Genomic DNA, 26,441 nt, shown 5'->3' with positions numbered 1-26,441 from the left:
AAAGCTCTGGCGATGCCAACAGTCCCAAATGCAATTATTTCACACCTCACAGGCTTTCATGTAGGCATTTGTGACATTGCTGTCAAATTCCAGAGAACTGAACTCACTTGCAAAGTTAAACATTACTCCCTATCTCCACTTACCTTTCTCAGCCAACTGCTCCAGGTTCATGTCAGCTCCTTAAGTCACACTGAATGTTGTTCAATTGCCTTTTTCCAGTGAAGAAGTAGCTTTTGATTAAATTAGAAACTGAAAAGAAAAATATTTTGTTTAAAAACAAAGTAGATTACGTTAGTCTATGACCAATGATCTTCCCTCCTCTCTAACAATGGGTATGTGTGCTGTGTGTCACAACTCACCGCATGCCTGACTCACAAATAAGTTAGTGAGTCATTCATAAACACGTTTAGTTTCATAATGGCTCATATCATCACCATAGTCCAATCTAAATAGAAAAATCAGTTGCTCACAATGGTAGTAATTCAAAGTTATTCCTATACCATTTATGGCTCTTTCACAAAACCCAAAATCAAAAAAAAACACTCTGGAAAGTAATATCCTATTAGTATAAGACCATAAGATGTAGGAGCAGAAATAGGCCATTCAGCCCATCAAGTCTGCTCTACCATTTAATGAGATGATGGTTGATGTGATGATTCTCAACTCCACTTTCCTGCATTTTCTCTATTACTTTGTATTCCTATACTGATTTGGAAAAACAACTGTCTATCTCAATCTTGAATACACTTAATGACTCAGCCTCTACAGTCCTCTGTGTTAAAGAACTCCACAGATTCACTAACACAGAAGAAATTTCTCATCTCCATCTTAAAATATGTGACCCCCTATTCTGAGATTATGCCCTCTCCTGGACTCACCCTCAGGGGAAACAACCTTTTCACATCTACCCTGTGAAGTCTCCTGCGTGTCTTGTGTAAGATCTCTCATTCTTTTAAATTCCAATGAGTGCAGGCCCAACCTAAACAATCTCTCCTTAAACTCAATCCCTCCTACCTGGTATCAGCTTGGTGAAACTTCCCTCAACTGCTTCCAATGGCTGTATATCTTTTCTTAGATAAAGGGGCTCAAAACTATTCAAAAACTCCACCTGTGTTCTAACTAATGCCCTGTAATTCTAAGCAAAACTTGCCTACTTTTACATTGCGCTTCCTTTGAAATAAAGGCCAACATTGCATATCCCTTCTCAATTTCCCACTGAACTTGGATACTAGTTTTGTGTGACTCAAGGGCTTTTTGTTACAGTTATTCTCCATTTAAAATAATAACCCCCTATTCTTCCTGCCAAAGTACATAACCTCACATTTTCCCACCTTCTACTCCACCTGCCAAGTTTGTGACAATTTGCATAACCTGTCTAAATCCCTCTGCAGACTCAGTCATTCTCACCACTTGCTTTCTCATCTATTTTTGTATTCCACTAACATGGCTATAGTGCATCAGTTTCCTCATCCAAGTTATTAATACATACTGTAAATTGCTATAGCCCCAACACTCCACTAGTTACAGGTTGTCATCCTGAAAATGTCCCCCATTTCAAACTCTATCTTCTTTTAGTTAGCATGAATAGAGGATTGGCTAATATACCTTTAACACCATGGGCTCTTATTAAGGAGTCTAATTTGTAGTACCTTTCCAATACTGTCTGAAAATCTAAACACAGTACATCCACTGCTTCTCCTTTATCTATTCTGCTTGTTACCACCTCAAAGAATTTTAGTACCTATGTCCGGCATGATTTCTCCTTCTTGAAGGCATGTTGACTCTGCTTCATTATATTATGTATTTCTAAATGGTCTGCTATTGCATTCTTTACGATAGACATTAACATTTTCCTAATAACAGATGTTGCGCGAAAATGACTGTGCTGGTTTGAGGTCTGTAATCTCAGCTCTGAGACCTCTGCAGGAAGCTGGTGACAGTCAAAAGCAGCACTTGTGCCCCATGATGGCACAAGTGGAGAATCTTTGCGACAACCTTCTCTGTGGCAGACAGAGAAGATCACCACTCTGTTCATTACTGCAATTTAGTCTTATCTCCTACTGGTCGCCACAGGGTAAGTTGTTACAAAGATTCACCGCAATTGCCTCCTGCCTATGGCTGGAAATCTCCCATCAGTCATGAAGCAGATTCCATCCATCAAGAGACACCAGTCTCTCTGTCTACTTTCAATATTTCACCATGATCATCACAGCAAGAATGTAGACAGCAACAACAGGCTTTATACATGGACGTCTTTGACCTCACTAAGTTGTTTGACTCTGTCAAACGAGAAGGAGTATGGAGTGAGGCCCTCAAATCTGGCTGCACGTGGAAATCCATCCCCATTCTCTGCTTGCTGCATGATGGTAAGGCAGCTGTGGTCCTCACCAACAGATCCAATGAGTGGAAAAACTGGTGTCAAGAAAGGCTGGGTAATCACACCAATTTCCTTCACTATCTTCCTCGTCACAACACTCCATCCCATATCCATGATGCTTCCGACTGGACTGCAGCTTATCTACAGGACTAGTGAGAATCTATTCAACCTCCAGTGCAGAACCAACTCCACCCCCAACCTCTCATCGAGCTGCAGCTTACAGACAACCTTTGCTAGTGCACAGACTAAGACACTGAGTTCCAAAACAAATCATTGATGCATTCCCCAAGGTGCAAGTAAGTGAGCTGCAGGATATAATCTGGAAGACAAGTGGCCTTTTTCCAGCCTGTTCCCAGTACACAAACCTATTGCCTGACCATCAGGATCCACAGCAAGCCATTAGAAAATATGGATCAATTCCCATACCTTGGGTAAATGAGGGTAGACATTGACAACGAAATTCAATATCACAGCCTCTGGCTGTCTGAGGAACACTGGAAGCTGAGTGTCTGATGGCAAAGATCTCAAACCTGATGCTAATCTCACTGTTTGCAGGGTAGCAGAGTTAGAGCTCTCCTATATGGATCAGAAACTTTAACAAGGCACAGCAAACACATCAAATTCCTTGACAAGTATCACAGCCATGCCTCTGCAGGAATAGGTACTCCAGTACGAGTGTCCTGTCCCAGGCCAACATCCCCAGCACTGAGGTACTGGTTACAGTCAATCGTTGTTGGGGGAAGGAGGCACATCATTTACATCCGACACAAGCTCTCTGCTCCAAGCTGTGTCACAGCATGTGGTTACCAAGACAGGAAAGGGAGCTTTTCATGGGTGTCCTTAAGTCTTTCCCAAACAAAAAAAAACTGTAACATTCACATGGATTCATGGGGCTCGCTTGCCAAGACCACCCGATTCAGAGAAGTATCTACACAGGAGCCAAACATTGAGCACAGATGGAGAACAACAGCAAACTGCAGAAGGAGTGTGCAAAATCCATAGCCAGCCACCCATCCGCCTCAGCAACCACCACCCCGTGCCACGTAAAGCATGGTGTGCCAATCAGCATTGATTGCTTTGACACTCAGGATCCACAACACCAGAATAGAAGAAAAAAAGTCATCCTCAATCCAAAAGGGAGTGCCTAAGAAGAAATGAACCTGTTCCATTACTGCCACACTACACTATACAATGCAAGCTGCGATGAAAGCCTCTACGTACTCATTCAAAACAGGGTCAGTGTTCTCTGCCCCTTCTCAGGGCACTTAATTTCAGAGCATCAGTTAAATTTCTGTGGTTCATCTATTTGCTAGGTCAAACCTTTTCTGCAGCTCTGAAAGTTGTGCAGAACCTCTAACTGGCTCCAGTTTTGCTGAAAGCTAGCACCACAGCAGATAATTTGCATTGATAATGGATCTATCTATCTATCAGGAAGTGAAAGCGATAGGTTAGTGGCAGATGAATTTAGTGGGTGGTATCCCCACTCCACCAGGAACCTACTCAGGAGGAGAATTCAATATCCTACGTCTGATCTAGCTACACAAGGGCTACACAATGATAATGAAAGTTATGACAAATTCAAAAATCAATTTCTGGACACATGGGGCAAGAAGGGACAAAAAAAAAACATAAGCTGGTTCCAATACTGTTTAAAATACCACTAAATTTTTAAATTAATGTAGATTTTCACTTCCTTCATAGAACAAAAGATAATGTTGACTGGTTTTGAAAGATGCAAAATATTAGTAAAAGTAATCAGGATGTTTGCAGGCTATAAACAACATTTTATTCCGACAGATACAGGAAATTGACTGCTTTTTAAGAAGGTACATTTTCTATTCCTCCATGACAATACTGCATCTCACTTATGTTATATTTACCAGATCATAAGCTTTCATTAAGTTTACTTGGCTGAACAGAATTGAAATGAAATGTACAGCACAGCATGTACCCTTTCACAACACTGAACCTCTTTTGGTTTTTAAATTGAAGGATTCCTTTTAAAACCAGTGTTGCCAGAGTGATAAAATGCAGTTCACTTGCAACTTGATTACTTCTCAAATGGATTTCATGAAGCACAATAAAAGATAAATAAATTGCCCGTCACCAGAGATGTGAGAAAAAAAAGTATTAATATTTCAATGACAATATTTAATCTGCCACAATTATTTGGTATAATGCAACCGTACTATGAAGACACTTGCATTAGGCTTTTTGCAGTATTCAATAATGCAAACAGTACTTTTTCAGTACTGTCGCTTATTTCTTTTTCCGATTCTCTGTTATTAAAAATAATTGAGAGATTTTAAAATCCACAAAGAATCCTAACTCTCTATCTTTTCACTTATATTAAACAGTCCCTCAATGCTTACCGGCTCAGTCACATTTCACTTTGCTGCTCCATGAATCAAGCTGTTGCAGCTACTCCCCACGCCTGCGGGGGCCAGTTAGCTCAGTTGGCTGGATGGCTGGTTTATGATGCAGAGTGATGCCAACAGCATGGGTTTTATTCCCACAATAGCAGAGGCCACCATGAATGACCCTTCACCTGTTAGATCACCAGCAGTTCTCTCTCTAATGAGGGAGCAGCCCTATGGTCTGGGTAGACTAGGGTGAATTTACCTTACACCAGCAAGGTGATTCTTTTTCTTATGAAGCTACTTGACTGCAGGGGAATCATAACAAAGCCTAATACTGTCCTCAGCCAATATCCATAACAGAGTTTGTTAATGAAATTAATAAAGAGCACCAAGGGATGTTGCAGAGCACAGAAATTTTGACAGGTTAGTTGTAGGGTCTAGCACCATTTAATCTGAACAGGATAGTTCACTTATCAACGTGGTGTCCTGGGAAAGGATATTACCATACAGCCCCAATCTAAAAATAATATTTTCATTGAACACATTAAACACTAATGACATATTTGGATTAAACTAGTTTTGAGGAAACGGTGGCTGTGCCTAGTTATTTGGGAAGTTTAAAACATCAACCACTAGGATAAAAAAACAAAAATCTTATAATATTGATTGCAACTCTGATGTTACTTCTGTCAAGTTCAGTAATATCTGCAAAACTGATCCTTTGAAATGTGAAAATAAAGTGGTAATTCAAAGCAAATCAATGGGAACATACTTGGCCTGAACACTAAATCACTATCAAACTTCTTAAACATCAAAATCATTGTCTTCAGCAACTGTTGCAAAGTTCATTTTGATTCACTTTGGCATAAGGATCCCACTCTAGATCTGATTTGACATTTCTGATTTCAGAATCATCTTCCTCTCCACCCACCGAACTGGATATACCACGTTTTGTGAATGACCGGAGAACAGTTTGTGCATTAAAGGGATCCCAAGATTTGACAACAAAACAACAGAAAATGTCAAGGAGGGTAGCGAATGTATTTCCATGATATGTGAAGGCATTTTCTGCAAGAAAAATCCACTACAAACATAATCCTTGAATAACCTGTTGAAGCACACTTCTAAAAACAGGGTGACAAACAAATGTTCGACGCTCCTGGTATAATTACAATCAAGTATCACTTCTTTGCAGGCTTTTCTTTACCTCATCAGTTCAACTGGACCTGAACATATCCCACACAAATAAACTGTGCTCTGTGTGGAGGCCATTAAATGTCTATGTTAAACTTTATTGATCTGCAATTCCAATTCATCCTCATCAACTCAACTGTTGTCATGGACTCGTACAAAATTTTCCTATTGCAAGGAACTTGACTTTCAGCATGATTTTCCATTTGAAGAGGACAATAATCTTTAATTTTATTCTGTTGTCCATGCAGACTAATACCACCAAGATTCTCCTCTCCTCGCTTCTTTCTCGAGAGCAGTTTTGGAATGTTTTCCCATCCACTGTTCAGCTGTTGACCATGTCATCCCCATTACTGATGTGGCAGCATGGATCCTAGTGTGTGCTTACTGCTGCCTGATGACAAACTGCTGGGAATTCTGACATCACTGACTTTTGATAGTCTCGGAGTGATCCCAGTCTTCTGCTGCAACACTGGACATTGCCATTCCCCTAAAAAGTGACCAAACCAATTAACTGTTGCTCCAAAATCTTTGCTGGATGCAGGGTTTGATTTGACCCACTTAGCTGTGTAAATCTACACTGGTGATATATAACCATACCAGAAATGCAATGTGTGGTGGAACCATTCCAATACATGTTACTCAAGTTCAGACCAATAGCTGGTCCCTGATCTCATGATGCATTTGGTCTCCTTTGGGACAGATTCCTCCTACTTCCATTCTCACACCAGTTTATTACTAATACTGAGATCCCCCTCTGCAGAACAACAATTTAATGAGTTACTAAATGCTCCTGTGGAACGATGGGTAACTTCACTTTCTAAAGTATGCAGTGTTGCCTGCTGACAAAGAGCCAAAGCTCAAATTAGGACTGAGCCTATAAAATTCTAGGGATATTCGCTCCTACTCACTTATGTAAATAGTTAATAAAAAAATTGTTGTTCAACAAACATGACAGACCCACTCGCTCTACAATCTCAGTATGATCTCACTACATGGTGACAGTGGTAGTGGACCCCTCACTCTGACTGATGGTGCAAACCTTCAAAAGCAGTTAGCAGCAGAAGATGAATTCTTGAGGAAGACCTGAAGCAGAAGTGGGGGCACACTCACTGGCTTCATTGATACTGATGGAGACAAGCTCTGGAACTGAGCAGACTCAGTGTGCAGCAGGAGAACAACTAGAAGCCTTCCAACATAGGCCACACTAGGTAGCATGGTTGAAAACAGATATTAATCCATGACTGAACACAAACTAATTAAACTCTCATCAATGTTTAGCAACACGTGATCTCGCCATGTCGCATATCAATGGCAACTGATCTCTTGCTCAATAAAACTCCCCAAATCTCTACCTGAGCCTTTGGACCATGAAGTTTGCCAAGACTAGGTATCTCAGAGGGCAGTTTACCTTATACCATAACACTTCAGGTCTCTTCCCCCAAACTTGATAAAGCCTAAGTTACTGCACCATATGCACTATTACTAATGTTGCTGATACAATTCTTGCCCAATTCGAGATAAATGGAGAAACATTCTAAAAATATGATGCTTTAATTAAAAGCTCTCGATACCTCTGTTAGACTAAGGTGTAAAAGAGTTATTGACTGCATAGGGTTTATTTGCACTGCCAAAAACTAGGAATGAGTGTGGAGTTTTTCATAACTGACATCCAGCACTTAGCAGAATACCGTAATCCGATTAGATGAGCTTATCTTAAACAGCATTGTCTTGGCTGAGACTGTATCTGATCTCTTACAGATCAGAGAGGTCCTGACAAGGTGCAAGGCTGTTCAAATAACTTGACAAGCTGAAATCCATAAACAACACAAGTCCCTTCTCTGGAGAAAGAGAGATTTCCCCTGGGGTCTACAGCTGAGGCTGTCCAATTTAACTGCAACCCTGCCAGCCCACTGAGAAATCATATATAAAGCGAAGATGGCACAGTCACCACCATTGTTCTTTGTTCACAGTGCAACAGAAAACATCCCCACTGGTGAGAAAATCTTCTCAGTGATGAATACAGAGTGTCACTCTTTTATAATAACTGTTCAGAACTACGAGCAAAAAGCAAAATCTCAATAGTATTTTCCCATCCCAAGAAACAGAAACTAAAGATCAATATGAATTATTTTCCTGGGAAAAATTATAGGACTTTGAGACAACTCCTGAGCTTCTAACATTTTTGATAATGGCCAGACCATATGTTTTGTTTCAATACAGGGCCAGTGTGTCTGTTATTTCCAACAATGTTCTGGGGCCCAAACCTCACTTTCTTCAACCCTCTAACCTGTGACTGCAAAGTCTAGGCGGTACTTCAATCAAAATTAGCAGGCAGCTGTGTACTACACTTTGCTGTAATGGATGTGAATTTATAGACATTCTATATATCGTTTCCAATTCACCATATTCTTTAGTGAATAGAGAAGGTCATCTTGCCATTAACTTTCTTTACTCAGCAGTAACACACAACTACAATCCATCCTTCATTGACTCCACCTTTAGGACCACAAGTAAATTTTCCGGACCTTCCATTCCCTTTCCGTGTAGACACCAAGGTGACCAGCCACAGGATACCACGTTAGATCTGCATTTGCTCTTTGATGACACAGCGGACAAGAAGGAAGATGTCACTATTACTGATGATTTTTTGGAAGGTAGTGATTTTGGGTCTAGCCATGATCTTTCAACACAGCAGAGAAACTGACAATCTGCATACTTCTTTAAGTTTCAATAAGATTCCCCCCTCAACCTTCTCAACTCCACTGAGTACACACCCAGAGTCCTCAACCACTCGACATATGACAAACTCTACATTCCTGGGATCATTCTTGTAAACATCCTCCAGACCCCCTCCAATGCCAGCACATCATTCCATGGATAAGGGATCTAAAAGTGCTCATAATATTCTAAATGTGATCTGACCAGCGCCTTATACAGCCTCAGCAGTACATCTCTGCTCTTGTATTATAGTCCTCTTGAAATGAATGCTAAATATTGCACTTACCTTCCTAACTGCCAACTGAACCTGCATGTTAACAGAATCCTGAACGAGGAAGCCCAAGCTGGTTGACCCTTAACTGCCCTGTGGGTAATTAGGGATGGGCAAAAATTCTGGCTTTGCCAGCGATGCCTTCATCCTATGAATTATTTTTTTAAAAAAAACCCCTCTGTGCTTCTGAAGTCTTTTCCCATTTAGAAAATAAGTTATGCCTCTACCAACAATGTGCATAAACTCGGATTTTCACATCAGGCGTTCCAGCTGCCACATCTTTGCCCACTGTCCTAGCCTGTCCAAGCGTGTCCGCAGCCTCCCCACTTCCTCAACACTACCTGTCCTGTTAGAATTTCATAAGTTTCTATGTGATCCCCCTCTCTGGTCTCTTTTCACTAGCTCACTGATGGAGCTGCGCCCCTCCCTCAGTCCCACTGATGATCCACTGTTGTACAACAGCAGGTCAAAAATCACATGACACCAGGTTATAGTCCAACAGGTATGTTTGGAAGCACAAGCTTTCAGCATCTTGCTCCTTCTTCAGGTGTGATTTTTTACCTTGCCCACCCCAGTCCCACACCAGAACTTCCACATCATGTATAACAGCAGGTACAGTCAGATGCCCCATTCCTTTCATCAAGAGGTCCTCTGCTGAAGAGATGCCACAATCAGTCAAATCTTTCGAGTTTGTTGAACATCCATCCAAGGTCCTCCATTTCATTTGAAATTCAAGCAACATTACACCTCTAGATACAGCCTTGGTATTTCTATCTTGACTCTAGAACTCAGGCTATGCAGAACTACTCTCCTCTGATCATACTCCCAACTGAGGGGTTCAAACAAGGTTCACTTTCTCCAGACACTGATGATAGGAGACTATGTTGGAGAAGGCTGAAGATAACAGGAACTGATAAGAGGCTTTACAATGAGTTGATATGTGAGTGGAAATTATGCTGAATCATTCAAGTCTACTAAGAGCCAAGATTGCAGGAATTTAGTAGCTGCTGTTTCTACCAAATAAGGCATACATTTGGATAAAATACTCAGGATTGGTCACATGCACAGATAATTCCAAATAAGCCATATACTTGGCAAAGAGATAGCAAGAACTGCAGATGCTGGAGTCAGAGACAACACAGTGTGGATCTGGAGGAACACAGCAGGTCAGGCAGCATCAGAGGAGCAGGAAAGCTGAAGAAGGGCCCCGACCCGAAATGTCAACTTTCCTGCTCCCCTGTGTTCCTCCAGCTCACACTATGTTATCTTATACTTGGCAAAGAGACCCATTTATAAGGGAGCCAAAAAGCTCCTGACTGTTCAGCAGAACTTCGAAGATTTGCACTGCAACAAGTGCCCTACGAGGCGTGGTGGTGAAGATGTCGAGTAGAGAGTTTCAGCTTGGCCAGCTGCCAACTCTCTGGGGTAATAATGTTTGGGGTTAGTTACAGAAATCAGAGTAGTGAAAGACCGACCCCACCACCAAAGACATCTTTCCCTCCCCACCCTTATCTGCTTTCCGGAGGGACCACTCTCTCCGTGACTCCCTTGTCCGCTCCACAATCCCCTCCAGCCCCACCACACCTGGCACTTTTCCCTGCAACCGCAGGAAGCGCTACAGCTGCCCCCACACCTCCTCCCTCACCCCCATCCCAGGCCCCAAGAAGACTTTCCACATCAAGCAGATGTTCACCTGCACATCTGCTAATGTGGTATACTGCATCCGCTGCACCCGTTGTGGCCTCCTCTACATCGGGGAAACCAAGCGGAGGCTCGGGGACCGCTTTGCAGAACACCTACGCTCGGTTCGCAATAAACAACTGCACCTCCCAGTCGCGAACTATTTCAACTCCCCCTCCCATTCCTCAGACGACATGTCCATCCTGGGCCTCCTGCAGTGCCACAACGATGCCACCCGAAGGTTGCAGGAACAGCAACTCATATTCCGCTTGGGAACCCTGCAGCCCAATGGTATCAATGTGGATTTCACAAGCTTCAAAATCTCCCCTCCCCCTACCGCATCCCAAAACCAGCCCAGCTCGTCCCCGCCTCCCTAACCTGTTCTTCCTCCCACCTATCCCCGCCTCCCACCTCAAGCAGCACCCCCATCTCCTACCTACTAACCTTATCCCGCCCCCTTGACCTGTCCGTCCCCCCGGACTGACCTATCCCCTCCCTAACTCCCCACCTACACTCACCTTTACTGGCTCCATCCCCGCCTCTTCGACCTGTCTGTCTCCTCTCCACCTATCTTCTCCTCTATCCATCTTCTATCCACCTCCCCCTCTCTCCCTATTTATTTCAGAACCCCCTTCCCCTCCCCCATTTCTGATGAGGGGTCTAGGCCCGAAACGTCAGCCTTTCTGCTCCTATGATGCTGCTTGGCCTGCTGTGTTCATCCAGCTCTGCACCTTGTTGTCTCGGATTCTCCAGCATCTGCAGTTCCTACTATCTCTAGTGAAAGACAGTGATTGTGATATCTCTAGTAGTTAAAAGTGCGCGTTATTCATTTAAGTACTTAATAAGTTAATTGCATTTGATAAAGCTTTAAGTATCTCCACAGTATTGTCATCTATGGATGCACTGTTGTCTCACAGAGACGGACAACACCTAGAAGATGAAAACTATGAACGGCTTTCACAGTTTCTGGCACTCCGCAGTCCAGATGCTGATGGTTTTACCCAAGTCATTAACCTTCCAAAGCAGTTACCTACAGGTCACCTTGTTGGGTACGCCCATGGTGACACTGCTTGTATCGAATTATGTACATTTCCTACCAGTAGGAAGGTATCACTTATGGCCCATCCTTCCCAAAATGGACTGAGAACAGAGTCAGAAACAGTCTCAGTCTCAAAACATGTCATGGAGAGACAGGAGTGTTAAAGTTTAATCAAATATTAGTTAAACATGAATTTTTTTTAAGTCTGTTACTGAGAAACAATGATAGAACAAAAGACTGGGGTGGGGAGGGGAATATAGCATAACAGGTAAAGATTATGCTAATGAACATCATAAGTCAGTGATGACTGCTGATAGGGAGGGTTTCAGGAATGCTGTTTCCATCCACTCCTGTCTATGGAGTAGCTAAGAGAGGTTGTTCATCCACTCAATGCGATCTCACTACAGTTATGACTTTTACTTCAAATCAGGTTTATTTTTTATTCTTATTTCTGAAGGACTCTTTTGTGTTCATCGTTCACCCTCTGTGGTGTGGGGTGAGCATGCCTTAAATCACATATCATCTTGGCAACACATCCGATTTCACAAGTTTGATCCTATGTGCTGACTTAAGCGATTAAAATGTGCATTTCTGAGGAGAAAAATTGAGACCAATTCTAACGAAAGCTTAGCATTTCTTAGCAGAAGGGAGGGGATGTTGACATATACACCAGAGTATAGTCCTACAAGCTGTTTAACTAAATCTTAAAAAGTAGGCTGTTTTTTTTTTTTAAGAACAGTTGACAGGTCACTTCAGCCAACATATTCACTGTTAAAACAAGTGGCATTACTGGCACAGGCATGAGAAAACAACTCCTTGGGAGAGGGTTGTACCTTGTATCTACAATGGTAGGATGCTCCCAGCCGGCAACCATAAAACCACACAATCAAAACACACAATCTGCCATTTGATGGAGAGACTGAGTGCAAACCGTATAGCTATTTCGTACTTGTAAAACTGTGAATTAAATATACTATCCAAACACGGAACAGCTTGTGCATGCATCTCAGTTACAAACTATTAGAAAAAAAAATCAGTATTTATACTCATGATTGATTCCAGAGAATCAACAGAAATACAAAAACATGAATAATATTGTGTGTGCAAAATGCTTCAGAAGTTCAAACGACAGTTGTCATTTCAAGCCCTGAACCTTTCCTGATGCTTGGCACAGATCAAACAAAGATGTCGTCCATGCAACCAATAATAGCCATTTAATTTTCTAGCTCAGGGCAGGAAAACATTTCCACAGGTACACTGTGGCAATGGAAGCAGGATACACCTGTCTTATTTATTCTGCAACATTAAAGGCAGACTTCCGCTAGTGACAGCACCAATACAAACACAGTATTGGTGATCAATAGGGAACAATTCACAAAGGGAGTTGGACCAAGTCCAGAAGTACATAATTACTATTTCTGCAATGGAAGGATTGAGCTTCTACATGGTATTAAATGGAGAGCAAACATCAGTAACTATGCCTCCCTAGTGTCACTGGGTCTCTTTCTAAAAAAAAAACTATGATTCATGATTCAGTCCATAATGTAGCGCTGAATAAGTTAACCAGACATCTGCTGTCCATGGTTCTTCAATTAAACCTACATTTGTAGCTAGCTTGCTTAATGCTGACAAAACCCCAGTTTTAATCATGCTCAGTGCTTTATGTACTTGCAAGGTATGCTCTTGCTAACTTTGCATGAGCTATACATTTTATTAAACTGGATTTTATCAAAGGTTCTATTTTAGAATAGTTGCTGTGTTGTCTCATCATTGTATCCTGCTGAGTGTAGAAATTTGGCAAAACATTTTAAACCAAAGGATCTGCAAGAGACTTTTCACGATTCAACATGGTGTCACTTTCTGTAAATTCTTACTTCATTTGAAAGCTAGGCTCACAATAAGCCTGCGAGTAACGAATGACAAACTGTCAATGAAAATTTAACAGCCGTGTCCTGTTCCATGAAGCTTTCGTAACTTCTGCAGTTATAAATGTTCTGATCTAAAGCAGCTTCCTCCGTACATGTACAAACATTTCTGTTTGCCTGTTTGGTTATTTACCAGAAAATCTCTTCAGCTATTAACATTCGAGGCATTGCTCAAGTCCTGTGATTATTAGGTTGCAATTTATTTAAATACTGGCAATCACCGGAAAATTTAAGCATCATTTTCTACATGTTGGCAATGTTGAAAACTGCTAGCTCCCCTACGGTTCAAGCTCTACAAGCTGTTTAGACATGACTTAAAAAGTACTTATAAACATTGTGCTACTACTGAGCTATAAGTTTTTGTAAAAACCAATAATTATCTTATGATACACAAGTCTGGTCTCACCTTTCTCCCAGAAAGGATCTGAAGTTAGTGTTCAAACAGGTAAGGAAGAACCAAAATTAAACATTAATATAAACAAAAGGCCAGGGATAAACAGAAGTTACAACACAGAAATAGCCTAGCCTGAGTCAGAAGACAGCTATGTGACTATCGGGGTTTATCGCAGTTGCCTTAATTCCATGTGCTTGTCTGGTCACAGCTAGCACTTCACAGGCTATTTCTTCCAAAAAAATGCAAAGTGTAGCTGAATAAAAATCCAATGCTAACTTAATAACATTGAAATAGAAATAATCAGTACAGGAGATACAGGCCACATCTAAACCAAATTTGAGTCAAAAAATCTACATGTAACATTAAGGTAACAATTAAGAATCATGTAAGCTATCTTGGGAGAAGTGGAGAGAAGGTTAGCAACCAGATTGCACTGAAGATTGTTCATAGAACATAAAGAAAACAAAGGTTAAGACAGAAATTCACTTACATACGACTGAAGAATAGAAACAAGCATATAAAAGAGCATTTATAAAGCTGGAAATGTGCATTAATATCTATATACATAGAAGCGTTAGCAATAAAATGCCAGAATTGAAAGTTCTGTATCAATAGGGAATTAGATAAAATGGGAACATCCAAAAGAGTTCGAACGGTAAAAGGATATTTATAAATGCAGCAACAATGAATAGTGTGCTCAAAAAAAGAGAGTAAGGAGCAAACAAAGTTCAGTATGCAATGGATATCTGGGAAGCAAATGAAGATGAGCCTGTGAGAATTAAATTGCGACACAGAACTAATATGGTCATGATGTGAAATAGTGAAATGTTATTGAACAGAGGGGAAGAATAAAAAAGAAAATAGCTTGCTCTCTGAAGATATAGGAAAAATATGCAAGGTCAGAGGTTTTCAATCTAATAGGAACTGGGAGACTGTAATGGTTCAGAATCAGATGAAGAGGTAGGTGTAATGCATGACTGATTTATGATCTAATTCTTAAAAGAAGCAACAACATGAAGGACTCATTTTGAATTGAAATTCATAAATGGCTTAGACAATATTCAGAAACTAGAAGCTGTGGCAAGGTTAGGAATCAGCGATCATAGAATCTATTGACAAAAAGATTGTGTGTTTCAAAAAATCTAAGGACATAGAACCAGGCATATACTTTATTCAAAAAGGTTAACTTGAAAGTAACAAGAGAACAGGTAAAGTAAATTCATTTGGAGTGTGTTCAACAAGACTTGGATAAAAGGAAAATGGAACACCTTTAAAAAGGAATAATACTGGCAATATAACAAATATACATCAAGGCAAAACGCGCTTGAGAAGATCCCACATAAATAAGTTACTATACAAGGTAAGAGTTTATGATGTTCAGCGTAAAATATTCACATAAAGAGGACCAGCTAACCTGCTGGAAACAAGAGTTGGAATAAATGCATCAATTTAAGGATGGCAAAACTGATCCGAACTACTTACAGTCTATATTAATGATCGGGATGAAGGATGAAGATCCTTTTCTTGCATGTGCTAAAAGACCAATTATCTATGTAACATTCTATTGACATTGTTCTCCATGTCCCTTTAACACACACCATTTCCTCCATGACCTTATAAAAATAGAATGCCACATTAACAGCACTAACAAGAGCCAGAGTTTCAGTGGCTAATGTGCTCTTCACCACTTTTCGTATTTTCCTGTTCTGCCAAGAGGCAACTTTCCCAATTTCTCCCACACATAATACCTCAAATTGTCCCCCACAGGCAAATCCATTGCCAAGATTTGCATATGAGGTATCACTAAAAATAGTCAATGTCATATTATTGCGATCTCACAAAGTTGAGGACTCCAGTTTCCACATTTTACTTTCAATTTTTAAAAATGTTTTATGCACTCTCAAAAAGTCTTCCACCTTTGGATTGTTCAAGATCACATCACACTATATTTCAGCACATCAAAACTCACATCTAATAGCTGTCAGTTAAGATTCCTTAGCTATTCACTCTCCTCCTTTGTAGCAGACTCGTCTTTCTGCTCAGACCTGGCACAACTAATTGAAACAGGATTTACATTATCCAAGTCAAACACTGAGTGTGAAATCAGATTTGACTCACCTTGCTTAATTTTCAATCTCACATTTGGAATGTTTCAGAACCTTGACTGCCAATTTTGAATTTTTTCCTAACTTGATTGATAATTTTTTTCCCCCAAATTCACTTGCATCCCTTCTACAAAAACAAAACTAAGATGCATCATAAAGATGTCTGAAAGATTTTCATTTTAATGCCAAAAGAACGTAGTCAAATCCAGCTTCAATTGTGTGCACCCTAAATGTTAATATAACTGCCCTCACTGAAAAATACCACACCTGAGAAGCTCAATTAAGCCATAAATGCATTTATGCATTGTCCAGAGTTTTCTGTCTATTCCTTAGGGAGGGGTTACAAGAATACTGCCCTCTCAAGTAGATGACCCTTAAGAAACGCTGCTTAGGTCCTTCTATCATATAAAGACTGTTCTGAAGAAGGATCACTGGAATCGAAACTTTGACTCTGCTTTCTCTTCATAGATGCATTTCTCCAGCAATTTCTGTGTTTGTTTCAGATTTACAGTATCAGCAGTTCTGTCTTTTATCCCCGCCCAGTACAGCTGTACACAGAATCCCTACGGTGTGGAAGCAGCCTATTTGGGCTATTGAGTCTACCCAACCGATTCCCTACCCTATCCTTGTTACCCTGCATTTCCCATGGCTAATCCACCTAACCTGCACATCTTTGGACTGTGGGAGGAAACCGGAGCACCCAGAGGGAACCCACACAGACGCAGGGAAAAAGTGCAAACTCCACACAGACAGTTGCCCAAGGATGGCACTGAACCTGGGTCCCTGGTGCAGTTCGGCAGCGGCGGTAACCACTGAGCCACCGTGCCACCCTCAACATGGCTCAATAATTCATACGTAAAAGAAAAATTCTCTCTACAAATTTTGCAGAGAAAAAAAAAGGAAAAAAAGAGGCTATTGCCTTCAAGATATATACCTCTGCAGATCGCAAAGGTTCTGTAATGGCTACTATAATAATACTGCCTAAGCTAAATTAATGCTTCAAACCTATCAGTTTTATTTCTTAAGCAATTTGTGCTCATCTACAGAAAGGATTTTGCTCACTCATCCAACATGTCCCCCTGGTCTCTTCCTCACATGTTTTAAACAAACCATGTGGATTTTCCTCTCCATTCCTTTGACAGAGTGTCTGTGAATGAGAAGAATTAGTTATTTTACAAAGAGAACTTTAAAGTGGATCACAGGACTTTACTGTCAGAGGGGTGATAAGTAGAAAAAAATAGCATAGCCAGAGGCTTTAAAAAGATAAGGATAAGTATTTCAAACTTGAAGGACTGGGTGAGGCAGAACCAATACAAATCAAACATCTGGAGGTCAAGGGACCTAATAAACATAGAAGCAATTAAAGGATTGTGTGGTGGAGAAACATGGAGGGGCAGTATGGAATGGAAGCAAAGAAAGAGAAGCAATTATTGAAGGTGTTTCAGTTACATTTCAGTAAGGAGGAGTGGAACTATGCTGTGATTATTTGTTGAAAGTGAAGAGTGAAAAGAGCGCCTTTGGCAGAGGGGCTCACACATTGAGCTATGATGAGAAATTGAGAAGGCAGAAAGCATCAACCATACAGGAGAGATAGTAAGAACTGCTGATGCTAGAGTCAGAGATAATGCAGTGTGGAGCTGGAGGAGCACAGCAGGCCAGGCAGCATCAGAGGAGCAGGAAAGCTGATGTTTCGGGTCAGGACCCTTCTTCAGAAAACACTGCGTAATCCATAACCATACAAGACAGCTTTCCGGATGTAGGTTAGAGCTCCTTCAGTAAATTTCTTCAGGTCAACATCTGCCAGAGTTAAATAACAAGTTGGAAGGTAACAACATGAATCATGGCCCAAGGAAAAAGAGAAAAAAAATGACTATGAGGTGACAACGATGAGATTGGTTGGAAGGGTTGGAAGTTAACAAGGTCTGAAGTAGACAGGAAACCTTCATTTAATCATCTGAGCACTTGGCTAACATATAACACGTAGCTAAACTGGTAACATGTAGAGTATTAAAATACTCAAAAAAACATAAGTAAAGTTTATCTTTGAACAGCCAACCTTGATTTTTTTTTACATTTCCCAAATGTAGCACATCACACGGCAATCCTGTTTTGTCAACTAAAAACAGTTTGCAGCATGAAGAAAAAAACATTCCATGAAGCAGCTCAGTCAGAACCTGAGAGATGAAAGAAATATGCTCCATAGATGTGCTTCAAGGATGGATGATATCAACGTTGTGGAAACAATTGCTGAACATCTTGTCAATTGTTTCTTGGTTTACCACTTCAAATAATTTTGTTTTTGCAGGATTTTAATGCAGCAATTTGTAACTCCATGTTGGTTTTAGTAAAACATAATGCTGGACACATGAAACTCTTACATGAAAACATCCAGAAATTATTACTTTTCTCCATCCAAACATTCACATTGGCTGGAGAATGCAATGAATTTAAAAACACTAGGGCTAAGTACTGGTGGTGAGAATAGTAGCAGCAATTTGAAGCGGTGAGGTCACAACATCATTCAAGAAGCAAATTGCAAAACTGTATTGCCTCAGTGAGAATTTTTCTGCAAGTAAATTGTACCAATAAATTCATCCAATATTCAGCCAACTGGAAAAGTAGGACAGCAAATCAGGAAGACTGGCTTGAATTATGAGACTGCTGCACTAATAGAACAGGCTAGTGTTTAAAAAAAAACTTTCATCTGAAAGTGCTATTTCTGGACAAAACCTTCACATTTCATAAACTAAAAAGGAAAGTGCTAAGCAGGCACCGTCAAATCATTTCTTACAAAAATAAAAGACAACATGCTTAAAATCACCTTTCGTACAATTTCTTATGAATCAGCTGTTTACCACAGAATATCAAACATAAGCTTTTTATTGCACATACATTGGTGTTAAGTGGAAACAGTGATGGGGAATGGAATATATTTTACTCCTGAATAAAACTGATACAGAACTACAAAGCATTGTCATTGCTACTTATACTAAGTCCAGTCTATTCAAGATCCTCATCCATTCTTTAAAAGAAAGGTCATTGTCTACGAACACACCTTATTCATTTTACATAATTTTTTCATAATTTAAATTCCCTGATTCCCATCCTAACCCAATAACTACTGGCTACAAGATGCTTGGGTCTGTCTGACAAGAATTTCCTTCCTAAGCCCATTCACCAGTTCCTTTAAAAAGAAAAAAAATCAATCTTTTGGCCCAATTACTGGGATTTTTTAAATTCCCTCTGTTTTAAATGTAAATTTAGTCTATTTGGAAAAAGATGCCGCATTTGGAATGAAAATGGGCCGATCAGACTCCAGCATTTCTGGGTGAGAAAAAGATAGAGGAGCTTCCAACTAAAGGAAATTACCGTTTGTCATTTTTGTTTAAAACATTCCTGTTAATTGTGCAAAAACAAGTCCTCGAGTTCAACTCAAGAAAATGGTACAAGGGTGGACTTTCCAACATTCTGACATTTTATCTGAAGTACAATGCTAAGGCATTAAAGAGCAGAACAAAGTCCCTTTAACAAAAATAATACCCGAAGCATGTTTTACAGGTAAGCGCACTACATAAATTGGCATTAAGCTGGGAAGGGAGAGACAAGGACTGATGATAAAAGGCGTTGTTGAAAATATCACTCAGATTGATTAGCGTTAATTTTAAAGGGCTATTTCGTAAGTGTAATTCAGGAAATGACCATTTCCAACAAAAGGGCATTTCCATCTTCCCTTGACATTTAGTTACCACTGAAGTCCATCGTCAACATCCTTTTGAAAATATTGACCAGCAACTTAATTGGACCAGCCACGTGAATCCTGCAGCTACAAGAGCAGGTCAGAGGCTGGATGTTGTGCAGTGACTAACTCACATTCTGAGTCTTCCTAGACTCTTTCTACCAGTTATACATCACAAATCATAAGGGTGATGGAATATTCATTACTTTCTTCTTTGAATTCAGCTCCGAATGAAGTTTACACGATCCAAGAAAAAAAGCCTGCTTGATCGGCCCCACATCCACCACCATAAAAATTCACTCCATCCATCACTACAGCTCATGAAAATGATGGACTGCACCAACTCACAACAGGAGAAGCCCATTCTGCTCACTGATCCAGACCCTTACCATTCAATTAGATTGCTGCTGGCCTTCATGGCTCAACGTTAATTTCCTACACAATCGTCAAATCATTTAATATCATTAGTCTCCAGAAATGTCTCAATTTCTGTCTTGAACATGCCCAAGGACTCACCTTCCATAGCCCTGCTAATTCCAAAAAGTCACCACTCTCTGAATGAACAAATGCCCCGTCACTTCTTGAAAGTCTTACCCCTTATCCTGAAATTATGCCCCCTGGTTCTGGTGTCACGAGGCAAGAAATAAATATACGATATTCACCCAGATGTGCTCTGTAAGAAGCTTTAGAAAGTTTCAATTAGATCACTCATTTTTTAAAATTCTGGGAAATCAGACCCAATTCCTGAAGCTCCCCTCAAAATCAGCCTGTCACCCCACAGATTAATTTGGGGAACAGCCACTGCAATCCCTAAATCGCAAATATATCCCTCCTTCGAGGAGACCAAATCTAGACACAATATTCTAGGTCAGGTCTCACCAAGGGAGCACAAAACTGCAGCAAGACATTATTACTCAAACCCCCATCTTGAAATGAATGCCAATATACCATTTGCCTTCCTAATTGTTTTCTGCACATATATGCTGGCTTTCAGTGACTCATGGACAAGGACACCCGAACCCCTTCAAACACACACTCCCAAATCTCTCACCATATAAAAATTATCCTGCCTTTCTGCTTTTTCTATTAAAAAGTGGATAACTTCACACTTCTGTACAGTTTATTTTGTTTGCCATGTTCTAGCCCATTCACTTTGCCTGCCCAAGTCTTATTGAAGCTTCCTTGCATTGCCCTCAATTTATATTCCCACCCAGTTTGGTGTAATCTGCAAATGTAAAAATACTATAGTTGGCTCCTACATACAATCATTTACATTACATGCTGTGAACTGTTGTGGACCTAGCTCTGATCCACTAACAAACTGCCATTAAGAGAATGATCCGTTTATTCCTACTCTGTTTGCTTTCCTACTCACCAATTCTTAACCTGTACTAGTATATTCCCTGCAATCTCACATGCTCTATAGTTTAATCACAAACATTCTTCGTGGGACCGTATCAAAAGTCTTCTGATAATCTAAATATACTACATTCATTGACTCTCCTTTGCCTCTACTACAATTAAGATCCTCAAAAAACTCCAAATAAGTTTGTCAAATACGAGCTCCCTTTCATATATCCGTGTTGACACTGCATAATTTTTGACATTCTTTTCCAAATGTGCCATTATCATATCCTTTATAATATCTAGATATCAGTATGAGGGAAAATGCCAGAAACTGTTGGGTCTGTAGTTCTCTCTCCATCCCTTCTTAAATAGTACAGTCAAATTTCCCATCTTCCAGTCTGCAGGAACCTTTCAGGATTGAGAGGTAATCATCAATGTATCCAATACGTCTCGAACACGTCACCTCCTTCAACACGCTTGGATGAAACTCAGTTGGTCCAGAAGATTTATCAATTCTCAGATCAGATAATTTTTCAAAGTATCACCTCTTGACTAATACTAATGTCTTTTAGCTCTTCAGTTGTACAAGTCCTTAGTCAGCCAGCATTTCTGGGAAGCTTCTCTGCATCTTCTTCCATGAAGCCAAATGTAAAGTAACTGTTTAATTTCTGTTACTTTTACACAGACTTTCCAAAGCTCAATATCCACCACCTAGAAGAACAAGGCCAATGCTGTCATAAGAATACGACTACTTGCAAATTCCCTTCAAAGTCATACGTCATTCTAACTTGGAATTAATGTTTCTTCACTGTCAAAAGGACAAAATCCAAGAATTCCCTCCCAACTGTGTTGAGAGAGACCCTCAGCAGATGGATTCCAGAGATACCAGAACACAGCTCATCACTATCTTCTCCAGAAAAATTTGGGATGGGTAATAAATGCTAGCAAATAATGAACAAGATAAATGGTTGGGGTGGGAAGTTTTTTAAAAAAAAAAATTGCTTCCAAGCAATCTTTTACATTCAATCGTAATACACAGAATCATTGCAACAAGATGCAATGTTGACACCAAAAACATTCAATAATTTTAGAACCTGAACACCTTCTCCCATGTCCTTTATCCACTCCCTCACCTCTGGCTCTGTCATCACATGGACTGCTTTCAGCACAGCCAAAGCATGGTCCCCATCATCAGCTCTCCTATCTCCTCGGCTTACCATTTCCTCTAGTCCAAGAAGGCGGTGGTGTAGGACTCCTGTGCCAGAGCTAATCCACTCCGACTGCTTTCCATCGCTTTTCTTTTATTGCCATTTACTTACCTTGTCCCGAGCTTGGATGGCATTGTCAATGGCGAAAACCCAGTGTGTGGACCTCCAGCGGACCCAGGGTACAGACCTCGTGCGGTCTTGAGCTGGGCCGAGGGTGCAGACCACAAATGTGGAGATTCCCTAGCGCGGAGGACGGTGAGTCCCTATTTCGTTTTCTAGAGCAAGCACAAGAACCAGAATCAGCAGCTGCTACATCAGAGGCGTCTTCGGCGAAGCAATGGCGGAAGGACATCATGGTAACATTGATGAGGTGGGCCCAGCAGTGACAGATGTGACTCTGACATTGGTTGATCGGGCACAGTTGGAGGTGAGGTGGTGGCAGAGGAGTATTGGCCCAACAGCAAAGATGGTGCCTGAGGATCAGCGACTTTGATATTGGTCGGGTCTACAGTAGATGGTGAAGTGGCAGTGGAGGGATAGTGGTGCAGGCATTGTTGAAGGGGATGAGCTGGTTCAGGACTGATGGACTCTCTTCAAGCTTTTTTTTCTTTTTTCCTTATTCTTAAGTTATTCAAAATGGCACCATTTCGTGGTGACAAGTGAAAGTTTTTCACTGTATTTTATTGTATTCTTACTGTAAAATACACCTGATAATAAAATCAAAATCAAATCCACCCCTTTGTTTTCTCTCCCTCTGGGCTCCATCTCCACGTATTTTTTACTCCTTAACCCATTTCCCAACCCCTTGTATTCAGCATATATACACCACCCTTCCTTAGCTACTATCAATTCTGAAGAAGGGTCACTGGACCCGAAACATTAACTCTGTTTTCTCTCCACAGATGTTGCTAGAGCTGCTGAGTATCTCCAGCAATTTCTCTTTTTGTCTCATAATTTTGTGACAGTTGTATTCCCATGCTTTAAATCAGATGTCATCAACTGGATATATTTATTCTGTGGCAGATGTTACACAATAACATATTCTGCCCCACTAGGATAACAGAAATTAAACTTGTAACTTCTTATGCTGTGCAACAATCACGTACTTGTTTTGAACTTGTTGGAGCTTGCAATGTCTCTACCACAACATTCATTTGATCAGAAATGATGTCATCACCATAGAATTTTTATTTTTAAAACATTTTAACAGAGATGATGTCACCATAACACATCCCTATTAATGGGAGTCAGTTTTCTTTTGAGAATTAACTTTGAAAAACCCTATACCCTGACTGTAGCACCACACCTTTCTTTCCACATAATTTGATGACACCACCGTGAATCATGATTCCTAGCTCTCTACCCTCAGGGTACTCTGCAGTCATTGAAGGACATCCACGACCCTGGCACCAGGAAGGAAATAAACAAACAAACCTGATTCTAGCCTGCACAAATGTTTATCAAATTTCTTATTACCATTGTTTAAAAGACATTTGGATAAGTACGTGAATAGGAAAGGTTTGGAGGGATCTGGGCCAGGAGCAGACAGGTGGGACTAGTTTAGTTTGGGATTATGTTTGGTATGAACCGATTGGACCAAAGGGTCTATTTCCATGCTGTTTGACTCCATGAGTCTTACAGTCTTCCTCATGCTCCCTATACAACTGAGCTGCTGTGCCATCACATGCATTATTATTCAGGACCGAATACTGTTTGGGGAATGAAATGCATTACTGCACTACCTGCCTATTTCTTCCTGATGTCTGGTGATCACCCATTGTCTCTCCCCTTGCATATGCTTAAGCTGCAGGGTGACCAGGTCTATAAAGTTGCTACCTACTCATGGATACATTGCATTCGTGCTTGAGCTGCAGCTGACATCAAAGTCCAAAGCTTGGGCTGCTGCAGCTGACAACATTTTCTGTATAAATGACTATCCAACACATAGGAAATGACCCAGAGTTCACACGTGGAACAGGTTATGCACTCTAAGGGTCAAAAGCTGCCCTTCCATTCATCTGTCAATTAATAAAAAAAAAACTAATAAAACTCACTAGATACTCACATTTTCTGTTGTCGTTAAACACTGAGAGGTTAATTGATTTTTTTTATTCTTGCATGATATATGGGTATCACTGGCGAGGCCATCATTTCTTGCCCATCCCTAAATACCCTTCAGGGGAGCTGCCATCCCGAGCAGTAGGTACACTCACAGTGCTGCTAAGAAGGAAGTTTCAGGATTTAGATCTAGTGCCAGTGAAGGAATGGTAATTTAGTTCCAGGTCAAGATGGTTTAGGGCTCAGAAGGGAACTTGTAGGTGGTGGTATTGCCAAGCATCCAATTCTTTTGTCCTGCTCAGTGGTAGAGGTCATGAGTTTGGAAGGTGCTGAAAAAAAGTCTTGGTGAGTTGCTGCATCTCTAAATGGTACACATTCCTGCCATAGTGCTTTCCTTAATCCTCATTATCAAAAATAAATGAAACTTTTAATTACCAAGCACCTTACACTAATTCCTTAACATTGGGGAAAGAGAACCAATGCCAAAATACTTTCTAAATGATCAACTCTCAGGCCTTCCTGTGACGTCAGGGATCTCTCTCTCTCTCTCTCCTGTCTTGTGTCAGTAATGCTGATCTATTTCACTCTACTTCACAGTGATTTCGACTAGTGTTCCGATGAATCTGACTTGCTTCCCAGTGACCACCAAGATTCTAGTGCTTAATCGCTAGCTCGTACTAATATTGTGGAAACTGCACTGTGCAAACATTGATTGAACATAAAGATATAGGTCAACTCCAGAAGCCCTTTGGTCATATTGTCTGTTGTTACTTACCGTCACTGCCCACTGCAGGAATGGGAAACAAAACTCTTGCCTCACACACAAAGCAACTAATGTTAATTATTGAAGAACTTGGCACAGCTTAAAACAACATAGAGTATTTTAAGATATGATATACTTGTTAACAATGGCACGATATGTGTTGCGAATGGACACAATTGGTGACTTGCCTGATCAGCTCACTAGTGGGATACAAAATGTACCTCTTCAAGTTATCAACTACATTGTTTATTTTGTAACAATCTGTTTCTGAAAATAGATCTTCAACTCCTAAAATATTTGCTGGCAAATTTCGTTTGCAAGACACTATAGAGACAGACATTTCATATTGCCTAATCTAAATATTTTTGGGAGACAATAGTACACCGGTACCAGTATTTATCTACTGCAATATAAGAAAGTATTTATTTAAGCTCCCTGGCCCAGACTTTACAGTGTAGTCTCAGTAATAAAGCCTTGCTTTTACCTGTACAGACTGTCCATCCAGGTAACCCCTAGACAACGCACAGGAACAAACTCCAGCAAGACTTTTGAAATGCGAGGATTGTAGAAGGAGGTAAATAACGTAAACCTCGGCAAAAGCAGCTCTTCAAAAAGTGGTCGCCGACCTCACCCGGTTGGCAAGGAGACAGCATGCAGGCAAACACAAGTTAGCCAATGCTCCAACTCCACTTCAGACTTGCTGAGAGAGGACTTTCCTAAACTCTTCCCCGAGAGCAACAGCAGCTCAATGCTGAAGCTGGTATTTCCGACACACCTCCTCCAACGCATTCTTCCAGCTTTTTTTTTAAAGGGAACGAATTCGATTTTCTTTGGCCGACTGAAAATGCCCTTAATGAATTCCTCCACACTGGGAGGCGGTAGATGTGAGAGAGAAAACAATTTGAGCCAATCGGTATTTGTTTTGCTGATTTCACATCGAAACATTGTCAGAAATTCATCAAAGTGAGCATTTCTGCACTCATGCTTTCAAAAAGTTAAAGCAATTAAAACTAAAACGATTTAAGTGAAATATCTTTAAAAATTAAGTCAAGAATAAACACGTTTCATGTATGCTTTGAAATTGGGATATTAAATTTGTAGTCATCATCAGCCATATTAGATGGGGCTTTTCTATTTTGCTAACATTAGAAATAAAGTAGTTTCTTTTGTCAAAAATAGAAACAGCTGGAAAAGCAGGTCTGGCAGCATCTGTTTACAGTGGAGTGACCCTTACTCAGCCAGAGATGCTACCAGATCTGCTTTTCC

At 40.5% G+C, this 26,441-nt stretch overlaps 1 protein-coding gene across 1 annotated transcript in view; it reads right to left on the bottom strand.

Moving 5' to 3' along the window:
* LOC109933000 (rho GTPase-activating protein 8) overlaps window positions 1-25,958 on the bottom strand; it is a 70,216-nt gene extending 44,258 nt beyond the window's left edge. Inside the window, exons 1-2 of the mRNA XM_020532040.2 lie at window positions 25,660-25,958; window positions 144-249 (exon numbers count right to left, since the gene is read on the bottom strand). Of these exons, the coding sequence (XP_020387629.1) occupies window positions 144-171 (28 nt within the window). The 5' untranslated portion in view covers window positions 172-249; window positions 25,660-25,958. The remainder of the gene's footprint in view (window positions 1-143; window positions 250-25,659) is intronic.
* Between the last annotated feature and the right edge of the window lie 483 nt (window positions 25,959-26,441).

Source organism: Rhincodon typus, chromosome 18, assembly GCF_021869965.1.
Source record: "Rhincodon typus isolate 14 chromosome 18, sRhiTyp1.1, whole genome shotgun sequence".
Classification (NCBI taxonomy): domain Eukaryota; kingdom Metazoa; phylum Chordata; class Chondrichthyes; order Orectolobiformes; family Rhincodontidae; genus Rhincodon; species Rhincodon typus.
This window is presented reverse-complemented; position numbering and strand designations above follow the sequence as displayed.